The sequence below is a fragment of the Dendrobates tinctorius genome, unplaced genomic scaffold, assembly GCF_039654945.1.
Source record: "Dendrobates tinctorius isolate UK_male_01 unplaced genomic scaffold, ASM3965494v1 ptg000022l, whole genome shotgun sequence".
Taxonomy (NCBI): domain Eukaryota; kingdom Metazoa; phylum Chordata; class Amphibia; order Anura; family Dendrobatidae; genus Dendrobates; species Dendrobates tinctorius.
In genome coordinates this window covers 28037271-28051626 of record NW_027361690.1, presented here as the reverse complement: position 1 = coordinate 28051626, position 14356 = coordinate 28037271, and the positions used below count along the sequence as shown (strand labels likewise).

Here is a 14356-nt window from a genome sequence, read left to right as displayed (position 1 = left end):
CTCACCACACCTTGCCCTACAGGTCGAGAGAACCTTTTCCACCTGTCATACGGCCTCCTCTCTACGTTAGGCCTCCCCCGCCCCCAGTGGTCAGAATATCAGTCCTGCTCTTTGACCCTCCAGTTATAGTCTGTCTGCGTCAGACACGGTCCAGTCACCACCTTCCTCTCTCTGTTTGTTCCGTTCCCCGACCAGCTCCCCTGGTTGGTACGGTCATCAGTCCTAATCAGGCCTACTGTCTGGCCTGAGTCTGATTCATTCAGGGTCTCACAGGAACTATGGTCTCTCCACGTCATCCTGCCAGTCGAGCTACCACTTGCTGACATTCTTCGGCCACCTGCCCTGTCACTTCTTGGTGGCACTCTTCGGGTCCTAACATCTTGTTGGGTTGCAGGCGGCCGCCATCTGGTATTCCGTACTTCTTTATTAATTTGCCAGCGGTCCTGCCTCAACTGCTTGATCTCTTGCAGGTACCTCACTCGATACTCCAAGAGCATCTGAAAGTCTCTCAGGCTCTCCACGGAGCCAACCACCAGGATGGGAATCCTGCCCACTTCACTGGATACTTGGTCTTCATCATCAGGAGGGATCCTCACTCTCACCACACCTGAGATATTCACAAGGTCTTACATTACCTTCCCTGATCTTCCAATGATTCTCCCAACCAGAGCTTTGGGTACCGGCACCACATCTTTCCGCAAACCCAGCTGATCCATAGCCTCCCTTGCTAATTCTAGGCGTCGAGCAGCCTTCACATTACTCTGCCTGACCCGCTGTTTGGTGTGGAGACACTGTAGATGCATCTCTTTCAGGACAGCTACTCGGTTTGATGTATCTTCTCTATCCGATACTACCACCAACAGCCAAGTCTCAGGTTCACAGCGCACCTTACACGCTTTGACCACTTCTTTGAAAGCCTCATGCACACCTTCCTCCGCACAGGCTTCTTGCATGTCTTCTGGTACATCATTCACCAACTGGAAGGTTGTGGTCTTGCTCTCTTCCTAGACCGAAGGCTCTAGCTTTACCACGGACACTTCCCTCACTGCCGTTGACCCGACCGGGTGACTGTCTTCTTTCGCTCTTAACTCCTCAACTTCACACGATTTGATCACTTCATGACCCTTTGCCACGAGGGCTACTGGCCGTTCTGTCCTGTTATCACTTATGCTCACCCACGGTAAGGCTTCGTCCAATTTCTCCCGCAGAAGACTTTTTACTCCTCTGAGTTCTTCCATTTCTTCCCTAAGGGTCTTGTTCACATTTTGCCACATTGACAGGTGACCACTGAGCTCCAAGACTTTTTTCTCAAGCCCTACCACATCCTCTCAAGGTGTTGTTTACGCTGTGCCACGTTGACAGGTGACCTCTGAGCTTAACGGCTTCTTTCTCAAGCTCCTCCACTCTGTGCTCGGCCGTTTGTCTCATCACACTTTCTCGTTTGAGCTTTTCCTTCACTGTTTCTTTTATTAATTGTGTCTCCTGCTCTAGTTCTCTTTTGGCCAGTATGTGTTGCACCATTACTTCTTTAATCATATTGTCTAATGGTACCCCTGGGTTAGTCCCATCAGCCAAGTGAACCCCCCAGTTACCCTCTGACTGTGTCTCTACTCCCGTTATCTTCTCGACCAGGTTACCATCAGTCCTGTCACGAGTTTCAGTCAGCACAGCACTAGACTCTGTCCTCGTGGAGGCTACTGGCAACAACACGTCACAGTCACACCACACCGTATGGTGAACCCCCAGGACACTCTCTCTGTCCGTGTGTCAGCTCCGCTCTTTTTGTTTCTCACACCCTTCTCACTCACACCGCTGTACCCTTCAGGTGACGTCCGGTCTGTAAGTTCATCCGACGTTATTCTTTCTCCGGTCGCCCCTACATCTGGCCTGTCCACGTTAGGAGGCGTCAGCGTCTCAGTGTCTGCTAGCCCTACAGTAGACACGTCTCTATCTTCCTGGCATAGGTCATCAAACCTGACCAAGTCCCGGCCGCACTCCAAGGCATAAACTAAGTCTGGTGGTATACTGCCAACTTGGCACTTACTGCCTCCGAACTCCTTAAACATTACTCTGTCTACCGCAGAGTTCAGTGTGACCCCATGTGCACAGCGAACCAGGACCATTTTCTCGGTCAGACAGAGTGAGAGGAGTTCCTACCAGAGTCACCTGACTCTTTGAGTCCAGCCGTCCCGATATCCCTTCCCGGTGTAGCATCACGGTACACATTTGCGGCCCGTCATCATTCGGAAAGAATATCCCACATTCTGGAAATGACATACACATACAATGCGGTACTCCAGACATACCCAGTGCTGTCATTCCTTCAAACTTGGCCCCTTTCTGGACCACCACCCCACTTTGGGTTGCCGCCCCCTCCCGGGACTCCACCCCTTATTGGTTACCACCCTGCTTTGGGTCACCGCCCCCTTCTGGGACTCCACCCCCTTTCTGGATCTCCCCATGTCCGTTAAACCGGTCTTCTCAGACCACAGTTCACACAACACAGTTTATGTCTTAACGATACCACAAAAGTCCTTGTTGGCACCACCACAGCTCCTGCTGTCACCGATCACTGACACCACCGGCTGCTGTTCACACACACAGCAGCTTTAGTCACTGCAGCTCCTGCTGCGCCGTCTTTGTGGACCCACCGATCCACCGGAAGCCGCTTGTCACCTTCGTAACCCCGCCGAGTTACCGGAAGCCGCTTGTCACCTTCGTGACCCCACTGAGCCACATCAAGCCGCTTGTCACCTTCTTGACTCCCACTGAGCCACCGCCGGCTGAGTTGAGAAAAGAAGAAAAGAAAAACACCAAACAAAAAACTCAAAAAACTCACGTGTCCTTTCTGTGTGCTATTCAGGACGTACCATCTCCGCCTGAGACCGTCCAACACACAGGGCACACCGGGTGCTCTTCCGGAAGCGACCCTCCTCCCAGGGTTTCCCAACACACCGGCCACACCAACACAAAACTCACGTGTCCTGTCTGTGCGCCATTCAGGGCGTACCATCTCCGCCTGAGACCGTCCAACACACGGCGCATCCATTGCTTTCTCCACCAAATGTGAGGTAGCGCTATCATTTACTTAGGGGATTCTCGCTTGCAGCGAGCAAAAACCAGTTCCGGCACAGGATTTTCCAACAAGTTATACAGTCCATGCAGTTTATTCACACCTCATAAACCACAGCAGCAACAGAAAGTTCACTTAACAGCATTACCAGCATAGCGTCCATTATAATGCTTCACTCTGGTTACCAATATCCAGTATGCAAGCTCTCTTAGCCTCACAACGGTCTCACCCAAGTCAGGGCTCCTCATGCGGCTTCAGCATTCCGCACATGTTCATTCCCTCCAGGGAACTCTCAGTCACACATCGCCATTGCTCACAGCCACTTCACATGTGCTGTCAGGCAGGAAGTTCCATGTCTGCAGGACCTTCCACACTGAACCAACCAGGTCCCAGCATTCCCCACATGTGACCTACCCTGGCCACATTATATGGTCTATAGCCACACCCACAGGGTCACGTGACTATGACCTCATCACAGGTCCTTCACACACTCTCAGTCTTTTACTACAGGCGCTTTCAGACACACCCCTGGGTGGGTTTGTAGGTAACCGGCCCGCCCAACTCCCGAGTTACCTGGAAACTTCTCCCTTATACCTTGAAACAATACTTCAGCAATATCATTGCTGATCAACACATAACTAAGTCTCCATCTCAAAGCCACCCACTTTGAGATACATAACCATCCTTCAGGATTCTGCCACTCATCCCTTCTCTTGGAACCTCCACACAGCGCCCCCTAGCGGACATAGTGGTTACTACACCACAACGCATATTCAGGAGTTAAAGGGAATATACTGTAATTCTTTCCATAGCACCAGCAACATATGGCACTATACTCAAACTGTCAGTAGAATTCTAATTTTCTTTTTCCCTTTTAATATGCCTAATTTTACTAATCCAGTTTCTCTTTAAATTAAATAATCTTGTTATATGTACACATATATTCACATCTATATCACCATAATCTTGGCAGAGATGTCAAGTTCCTATTTTCTTTTTCGTAGAACTTTTCTTAAGAAGGAACAGAAATTCCCTTACCCATTTTAGCATTCATAATATATTTTTGTTTTCTGTAATAAACGGTTTATTTGATGATCGTGCATGCTGATTGATGCAAATTTGGCTGGAGTGGCCTTTTGGCATAGGTGGAACAGGTGTGTATGTGTCCTATACTGTAGCTAATGCACGCGCCAGTGCAGCACAATGAGGTCATTGTTGAACTCCAGCATTCCTACAAAGACTAGATACTTGAAGGAGAGAGTTTGACATCTGGGAAATGGATCCCAGGTGAGAGATTGGAGCCATGTTGTTCAAAGACAAGGCTTTGCATCTGCTTGTCCTATTTATTTAGTGTGTATTGGTTCTTTTCAGTGCCTTCCAAAAATGTGATGAAAAGTATTGTCACTCAGTGTTTCATGTGCAAAGATTTAAAAAAAAAAAAAAGTAAATTAAAAAAAAAATCTACCCATACATTTGGCAGTAGAGGGCATTCAGGTCTTGTCACATACCTGTTTATAGATGCAAGTTCAAGGAAAAAAGTTAAGCTTCCAGATCCAATTAAAGACTAAATGGTGATTTTATTGTTTTAAAAAGATATACACATTTATTATTTATTATTATTATTTATTGTTATAGCGCCATTTATTCCATGGCGCTTTACATGTAAGGAGTATACATAAAAACAAGTACAATAATCTTAAACAATACAAGTCATAACTGGTACAGGAGGAGAGAGGACCCTGCCCGCGAGGGCTCACAATCTTCAAGGGATGGGTGATAATACAGTAGGCGAGGGTAGAGCTGGTCGTGCAGCGGTTTGGTCGATCGGTGGTTACTGCAGGTTGTAGGCTTGTCGGAAGAGGTGGGTCTTCAGGCTCTTTTTGAAGGTTTCGATGGTAGGTGAGAGTCTGATATGTTGTGGTAGAGAGTTCCAGAGTAGGGGTGATGCGCGAGAGAAATCTTGTATGCGATTGTGGGAAGAGGAGATAAGAGGGGAGTAGAGAAGGAGATCTTGTGAGGATCGGAGGTTGCGTGCGGGAAAGTACCGGGAGACGAGGTCACAGATGTATGGAGGAGACAGGTTGTAGATGGCTTTGTATGTCATGGTTAGGGTTTTGTAATGGAGTCTCTGGGCAATTGGGAGCCAGTGAAGGGATTGACAGAGGGGAGAAGCTGGGGAATAGCGGGGGGACAGGTGGATTAGTCGGGCAGCAGAGTTTAGAATAGATTGGAGGTGTGCGAGAGTGTTTGAGGGGAGGCCACAGAGCATGAGGTTGCAGTAGTCAAGGCCAGAGATGATGAGGGCATGGACTAGGGTTTTTGCAGATTCTTGGGTGAGGAATGAACGGATTCGTGAAATATTTTTGAGTTGAAGTCGGCAGGAAGTGGAAAGGGCTTGGATATGTGGTTTGAAGGAGAGATCAGCGTCAAGGATTACTCCGAGGCAGCGAGCTTGTGGGACTGGGGAGAGTGGGCAGTCATTTACTGTAATTGATAGGTTCGTAGGGGGGGGTCACGTGAGATGGGGGAAAGATGATGAATTCTGTTTTGTCCATGTTGAGTTTCAGAAATCTAGCGGAGAAGAAGGATGAAATAGTGGACAGACATTGAGGGATTCTGTTTAGTAGGGAGGTGATATCTGGTCCAGAGATGTAGATCTGTGTGTCATCAGCGTAAAGATGATACTGAAAGCCATGAGATTCTATGAGCTGTCCCAGGCCAAAGGTGTAAATAGAGAACAGCAGGGGCCCAAGGACAGAACCTTGTGGGACTCCGACAGATAGGGGGTGAGGTGAGGAGGTGGTGTGTGAGTGGGAGACGCTGAATGTCCGGTCTGTTAGGTATGATGAGATCCAGGATAGGGCCAAGTCTGTGATGCCGAGGGATGAGAGGGTCTGTAATAATAGGGAATGGTCCACTGTGTCAAAGGCAGCTGACAGGTCCAGGAGGAGGAGGACAGAGTAGTGTCGCTTGCTCTTGGCAGTTAAGAGGTCATTGGTGACCTTAGTAAGGGCAGTTTCAGTGGAGTGGTGTGACCGGAAGCCAGATTGTAAGCGGTCGAAGAGGGAGCAAGAAGAGAGATGGGAGGACAGTTCAAGGTCGACGTGTTGTTCCAGTAGCTTGGAGGCGTAGGGGAGAAGTGATATAGGGTGATAGCTAGATACAGAGGATGGGTCAAGAGAGGGCTTTTTGAGGATAGGTGTGATGGAGGCATGTTTAAAGCTTGAGGGGAAAACACCAGTTGTTAGTGATAGGTTGAAGAGATGGGTTAGGGTTGGGATGAAGACTGTGGTGAGGTTTGGTATGAGGTGGGATGGGATTGGGTCGAGTGCACAGGTGGTGAGATGTGATCTTGAGAGTAGAGTGGAGAGTCGATCTTCTGTAATGGTGGAGAAGTTGGTTTTGAAGGTGGAGGGCTGGGAAGTCAGGAGGAAGGGCTCTTTAACCCCTTCCTGCCATCCGACGTACTATCCCGTCCACGGTACCCGGGCCCGTATGACCGGGGACGGGATAGTACGTCGGCGCGATCAGCGGCGCCCACGTGGTGAGCGCCGCTGATCGCGGCCGGGTGTCAGCTGATTATCACAGCTGACACCCGGCACAATGTGTCAGGGGCGGTCACGGACCGCCCCCGACACGTTAACCCCTTGCACACCGCGATCAAACACAATCGCGGTGTACCGGGGGTTAAAGGGAAGCATCGGCAGGGAGGGGGCTCCCTCCGTGCTTCCCTGAGCCACCCACGGCAGCGCAATATGCAGCGCTGCTGTGGGGGACTCCCTTCCTCCAGGCCCCCAAATCCAAGATGGCGACGGGGGCCTTCGGGGGCCTGCGGAAGCTGGCTTCCTCAGTGCCTGCAAAGCGCAGGCATGAGGAAGCCTTCTGCAGTGCCTGTGTCAGATCGCTGATCTGTCACAGTGATCTGTGACGTGACAGATCAGCGATCTGTCACAGGACAGTGATGTCCCACCTGGGACTATTTAATAAAGTAAAAAAAAAAATAAAAAAAAGTGTAAAAATAATTTAAAAAAAAATCGCCACATAAATTAGAAAAAAAAAAAAAAATATTCCCCCAATAAATCAATTTTTTGGAAATAATAAAAAAAAAACCCAATAAAAGTACACATATTAGGTATCGCCGCGTCCGTAACGACCCGCCCTATAAAACTGTCCCATTAGTTAACCCCTTTAGCGAACCCCTTAAAAAATAAAAATAAAAAACGAAGCAAAAAATAATGATTTATTATCATACTGACAAACAAAAAGTGTAATAACGCGTGATCAAAAAGACGCATATAAATATCCATGGTACCGCTGAAAATGTCATCTTGTCCCGCAAAAAACGAGCCGCCACACAGCATCATCAGCAAAAAAATAAAAAAGTTATAGCTCACTGAATAAAGCGATGCAAAAATAATTATTTTTTATATAAAATAGTTTTCATTGCATAAAACCGACAAAAACATAAAAAACGACCTAAATGAGGTATCGCTGTAACCGTACTGACCCGAAGAATAAAACCGCTTTATCAATTTTACCACACGCGGAACGGTGTAAACGCACCCCCCCCAAAAGAAATTCATGAAACGCTGGTTTTTGTTCATTCTGCGTCCCAAAAATCGGAATAAAAAGCGATCAAAAAATTTCACGTGCCTGAAAATGGTACCAATAAAAAACGTCAACTTGTCCCGCAAAAAATAAGACCTCACATGACTCGGTGAGTCAAAATACGGAAAAATTATAGCTCTCAATATGTGGTGATGCAAAAACTATTTTTACAATAAAAAGCGTCTTTTAGCGTGCGACAGCCGCCAAACATAAAAACCGCCATAAATAGTAAATCAAACCCCCCGTTATCACCCCCTTAGTTAGGGAAAAATAATAAAATTAAAAAAATGTATTTATTTCCATTTTTCCATTAGGGTTAGGGCTAGGGGTGTGTTGGGGTAGGGTTAGGGTTAGGGTAGGGTTAGGGTTAGGGCTAGGGTTAGGGTTAGGGGCGTGTTGGGGTTCGGGTTGGAGTTAGAATTGGGGGTTTCCACTGTTTGGGCACATCAGGGGCTCTCCAAATGCAACATGGCATCTGATCTCAATTCCAGCCAATTCTGAGTTGAAAAAGTCAAATGGTGCTCCTTCCCTTCCAAGCTCTGCTATGCGCCCAAACAGTGTTTTACCCCCACATGTAGGGTATCAGCCTACTCAGGACAAATTGCAAAACAATTTTTGGGGTCCAATTTCTCCTGTAACCCTTAGGAAAATAAAAAATTGGGGGCAAAAATATCATTTTTGTGGAAAAAAATGATTTTTTTTATTTTCACGTCCGAGTGTTATAAACTTCTGTGAAGCACTTGGGGGTTCAAAGTGCTCACCACACATCTAGATAAGTTCCGTGGGGGGTCTAGTGTCCAAAATGGGGTCACTTGTGGGGAGTTTCAATAGTTTAGGTACATCAGGGGCTCTCCAAACGCACATGACACCCGCAGACCATTCCATCAAAGTCTGCATTCCAAAACGTCACTACTTCCCTTCCGAGCCCCGACGTGTGTCCATACAGTAGTTTTCTCCCACATATGGGGTATCAGCATACTCAGGACAAATTGGACAACAACTTTTGGGGTCCAATTTCTCCTGGTACCCTTGGGAAAATAAAAAAATGGTGATTAAAAGATCATGTTTGTGGAAAAAATACGAATTTTTTATTTTCACGCCCGGGTGTTATAAACTTCTGTGAAGCACTGGGGGAGGTCAAAGTGCTCACCACACATCTAAATAAGTTCCTTAGGGGGTCTAGTTTCCAAAATGGTGTCATTTGTGGGGGGTTCCACTGTTTTGGTACATCAGGAGTTTTCCAAACGCGACATGGTGTCCGATCTCAATTCCAGCCCAAAACGTCAAATGGCGCTGCTTCCCTTCCGAGCTCTGCCATGCGCCCAAATAGTGGTTTACCCCCACATTTGGGGTATCAGCGTACTCAGGACAAATTGCACAATAACTTTTAGGGTCCTGTTACCCTTGGAAAAATAAGAATTGAGGGTGAAAAGATCATTTTTGTGGAAAAAATATGATTTTTTAATTGTATGGCTTTATGTTATAAACTTCTGTGAAGCCCATGGGGGTTCAAAGTTCTCACCACACATCTAGATAAGTTCCTTAGGGGGTCTAGTTTCCAAAATGGTGTCATTTGTGGGGGGTTTCCACTGTTTTGGTACATCAGGGGTTTTCCAAACGCGACATCGTGTCCGATCTCAATTCCAGCCAAAAACGTCAAATGGCGCTGCTTCCCTTCCGAGCTCTGCCATGCACCCAAATAGTGGTTTACCCCCACATGTGGGGTATCAGCGTACTCAGGACAAATTGCACAATAACTTTTAGGGTCCTGTTACCCTTGGGAAAATAAAAATTGGGGTGAAAAGATCATTTTTGTGGAAAAAATATGATTTTTTAATTGTACCGCTGTACGTTATAAACTTCTGTAAAGCCCTTGTGGGTTCAAAGTTCTCACCACATATCTAGATAAGTTCCTTGGGGGGTCTAGTTTCCAAAATGGGGTCACTTGTAGGGGGTTTCCACTGTTTAGGTACATCAGGGACTCTCCAAACGTGACATGGCGTCCAATCTGAATTCCAGCCAATTTTGCATTGAAAAAGTCTAACGGCGCTCCTTCCATTCTGAGCTCTGCCATGCGCCGAAACAGTCGTTCCCCCCCACATATCAGGTATCTGCGTACTCAGGACAAATTGCACAATAACTTTTGCAGTTCAATTTCTCCTGTTACCCTTGGTAAAATAAAAAAAAATTGAACCTGAAGTATTTTTTTTATGAAAAAAAGTTAGATGTTCATTTTTTTTTAAATATTCAAAAAAATTCCTGTGACACACCTAAAGGGTTAATAAACTTCTTGAATGTGGTTTTGAGCACCTTAAGGGGTGCAGTTTTTACAATGGTGTCACTTTTGGGTATTTTCTATCATATAGACCCCTCAAAGTGGCTTCAAATGTGATGTGGTCCTAAAAATAAAATGGTGTTGTAAAAATGAGAAATCGCTGGTCAACTTTTAACCCTTATAACTTCCTAACAAAAAAAAATTTTGGTTCCAAAATTGTGCTGATGTAAAGTAAACATGTGGGAAATGTTAGTTATCAAGTTTTTTGTGTGCCGTATCTCTGTGATTTAAGGGCATAAAAATTTAAAGTTGGAAAATCGCAAAATTTTCAAAATTTTCGCCAAATTTCCGTTTTTCTCACAAATAAACGCAAGTTATTTGAATGAAATTTTACCACTAACATGAAGTAAAATATGTCACGAGAAAACAATGTCAGAATCACCGGGATCCATGGAAGCGTTCCAGAGTTATGACCTCATAAAGGTACAGTGGTCAGAATTGTAAAAATTGGCCCGGTCATGAACGTGCAAACCACCCTTGGGGGTGAAGGGGTTAACATACACTGATTAAAGGAGGAGACCTCTGTGAATCCTAGGCGTTTCGAACTCCAAACATTCTTAGTCCTGATATTTATTTTACTCAGTGCCATTAATTCCACAGCGCTTTACAGAAATCATCATCACTGTCCCCATTGGGGCTCACTATCTATGAGTATGTCTTTGGAGTGTGTGAGGAAACTGGAAAACCCGGTGGAAACCCACCCAAACACCGAGAGAACATACAAACTCCTTGTAGATGATGTACTTGGTGGCATTTGAACCCAGGACCCCAGCCCTTCAAAGCAACAGTGCTAACCACTGAGCCACTGTGCTCAGCGGCTAGCACATCCATGGATCAGATGCACATCATTGACTATTGGGCACACATCATCCTGCCACTGTTCACTGGTTGTCCTTTCTTGGACCACTTTTGGTGGGCACTAACCACAATGCACACCGGGAACGCCCCCACAAGATCTGGCATTTTTAGAGATGCCTTAACCCGGTAGTCTAATCATCATTATTTGTCAGTTACCAGATATTTATTTTTGTCTATTTTTCCTACTTCAGACACATCTACTTTAACCCCTTACCTACATCCGCTGTACATGTACAGCGCAAGTCGGGAGCAGGTCTATGAAGATACATTATCTAGAACTGTTAAATGCCACTGTCAATCTGACAAGCCCTCACACAGCCTGATTGATAGAAAAATTGAAGTTACTGATTACTGAAAGTAGTGACACAAATAAAAAAAAATAATTTTTTTTTACAAATTTCCAATATTTTTTTTGCACCACTAAAATGATAATTAAAAAAAGTGACGTGTTTGATATTGCCATAATCACACTGACCTTTTGCAAACATGGTGCACATCATTTTTACCTCACAATGTACACTTAAAAATATTTCTTTAGAAACATCAGACCAGCATGTTTCTCGCAGATTCCCTGCACTTGGAATTTTTTCTCATTTGGTAAAATGAATGGTGTCATTCAAAATTACAACTCGTCCCGCAAAAAAAACAAGCCCTCATACATCTGTGAACTGAAAAATAAAGTTATGGTCTTTGCAAGAAGAGAAGCAAAAAATTAAAATGAAAAAAAAAACAAAAAAAACATAATTTGGCCATGGCAGGACGGGGTTAATGGTGTACTCTTCCTTGCTGCTTTACCCTATGACAGGTGCTTTTGTAATGACTGCTCTGCTTTCCACTTCACTATCAGTTCTTTGCATTTTATGTGTGGATGGTGTATGTGTGTATCACAATGCATAGGATGCCGAGGGCAGCAGTGTATCCCTATTGCTGAAAGACTCTGCAGCTAACTTTTTGATACTATGGATAAGATTGTGATCTAGCAATTGGCACTGAAAGACAATTTGACTTTCAATTTAAAACATAGTGCCAGCGCTGGTTATTATGTTGTCTTTTTCCTTTACGTTATTAACTTGCTTAGGTTTTACTTGGTGACAACCAGTATGACTGCCATTAAAGCTACTATAGGAGACTACACCAAAAATCTTTATTTGAATCTTGTTTAAATCTTGTGTAAGACATTACTTTTGGGATGTAGCGCTCTGTTCTTAATTCAACATGCTAAATATATACCGTACTTAGCCAGAAAAGCGCTGTGTCTCCATGACCTCGTACCCCTTATCTCCTGCGCTGCTCTTTGGGGTGGGAAGGAGATGCCGGTGAATGACGTCAAAGGCCTATGCTGTGTGCTTCAAAAAGCTCTGCTGATATTTCATATTAGATGTTGGCACAGACTGTGGAAGCTGTTTCACACTACTTCTTCCTCCTCCTCCTTTTTACTGTGGAGAAAAGAAGTAGTGATATCTGGTTGCAGAAATCAAGGTATCATTTTATTCAACTTTCTGTGACCTACATGCCCATTTAGACGGCTTATAATGGATGATCCAACTAACATTCAATTTAACTTTCCTGACTCCTCACATGCACATAATCAATCCGGTAGAGTATACATGTTTATATGTTTGAGTACAGATGGGGAAATTGGGATAGTACCTAACCAAAGATTTTCAAATGAAAAATGCCCAGATAACCATTGGTTTAGGGCCAGATTCATCAAAGCTTTTATGCCAGAATTCACTGGGGGGAAAAAAAACAATGAAAAATCGCAAAAATTTGGCACAACGTGAGATTGCTCTGTAATTTTTCAACTTGTCCCACTCTTATGACATTTTCACTCAGCTCTGACCATGTAGGCAGAACTTGGATAAGGGCGTGGCAACCACCGCTCGTCAAAGTAGTTGTGAGGGCCTTACTCCACAAGTCTTAGTCCAGTCTGACTGGAGTAAGATTTGTGGCAAGGTGTCCACTACTTGTCAGATGCGCTGTATTCAAGAAGAGTGGTGCGTCTCTTAATGAATCTGGAGCATCTGACTCTAGTATGCCCCCTCATCAAGACCGTTGTGAACAATGCTAGTCTTGATGAATCACCCTAATTTTTTAATTACATTTTGTACATTTTTCATCTTTTTAAATGTTCTTTTAGTTGGATGTCTTTATTTTGTAAATGGTTCAGTTCATTCCTGGTTTCATCTTCATTTTAGAAAGCTGGGTGAAAGCCAATACAGCATCCACAGTTACTTGGTTTTCCTAGAATCCAAATGGCAAATCTGCCTTCATATGACTATGGATGGGACTATAGTTTAATGTTCCTTCAAGTGTTAAATATAGACAACCCAAAAAACATGCTTTCAGTGAAATCTCATGATTATTTTGCAGCCCTTACAAGGCTTGTCCAGTAAAAATATCGGTGGTAATCGGTGAGGTCTACTGATCAACAAAACGGGACCTTAACCCAAGACAGTGCACATTTATCCACGTTACAAAATTGGATGTTTGACCCTTTATTCTCTGTGCGTCTGATGGAAAAAGCCGATTTGCAGTGTTCAACAGAGCTCAGTTCTGCTAATCTGTGTGGTTTCCAGCAGTTGGACCCTCACAATAAATGTTATCACCTATCTAATGGATAGATAACTTGTTTTCAGAAGACAACCTCTAAAATGTACCAGTGATAATGGAGAAGCTGAACACAAAATTCCATAGAAATAAGTTAGGCAAGGAAGCAAAAAAAAACAAAAAACCTGAAGTAGTTGGAAAACACGGCCAAGTCGTGGTACTGACACTGTCAGCCCTCTGTGGGGAGTGAAGGAATGAATACCTTATGTAACCCAGCGATTATACCAAGTACATGGTGGTACTCCTTAAATAAACTTTTTTTCCTGTCTTAGGTATGCTTGGAGCTCTGCCTTATGTTTAAGTGGACCAGAGACGTTTACGGGTGGTACAAGTCAGGCAGCGCTCATTAACTCCTTGAAGGGAGACCTAACTCAAAACAGGTTGGTTTAAAGTACACAGCACTGCATGATGGAGAAGATTCTACCAATGCTGGTAAATGCCCTCATGACATTGTGTGTGTGTGTGCGTGTGTGTGTGCGCGTGTGTGTGTGCGTGTGTGTGTGTGTGTGTGTGTGTTACAAAGATACGTACATTCTTCTTCAACTCATCTGAGACTTTTCGTTATCTGAATAATGTAAACTGATCATACTCTTAAAGCTAGTGGAGATCAGTGAATAGCAAAACAGCAACTGTCTCGTACCTTGGTGCTTTTAGTCTGCTTGCAATCAATATACAACACTACACTCTTTTTGTTTGTTGGTTAAATGACAACTTTTGAGTTACATAAACTTAGAATGAAGATTTGGAAAAGGTATGAATGGAAATTTTATCCCAGTTATTTTTCAGGACCAATGATGCTAAACCTTGTGGTACACAAAGCCTGTGCATCTTTGTGGCTAGATATGAGCTGTGTGGGCTTCTTTTGTTTTAGC

The 14356-nt window shown here is 44.6% G+C and overlaps 1 protein-coding gene across 13 annotated transcripts in view; it reads left to right on the top strand.

Annotated features, from left to right (window-relative positions):
- The window catches only part of BNC1 (basonuclin zinc finger protein 1), a 329666-nt gene that overhangs the window by 134011 nt on the left and 181299 nt on the right, over positions 1-14356 (top strand). For 10 of the 13 annotated variants that reach the window (XM_073568538.1, XM_073568550.1, XM_073568533.1 and 7 more), the window contains one exon: positions 13757-13864. The exons of 2 other annotated variants lie outside the window; for them this stretch is intronic. Coding sequence is in view for 6 of the 11 variants with exons in the window: in XM_073568533.1 (XP_073424634.1) it covers positions 13757-13864 (108 nt within the window). In the remaining 5 variants the exon portion in view is untranslated. Of the gene's footprint in view, positions 1-13756; positions 13917-14356 lie in introns of all 13 variants that reach the window. One more of the 13 variants, XM_073568541.1, reaches the window with a different exon arrangement.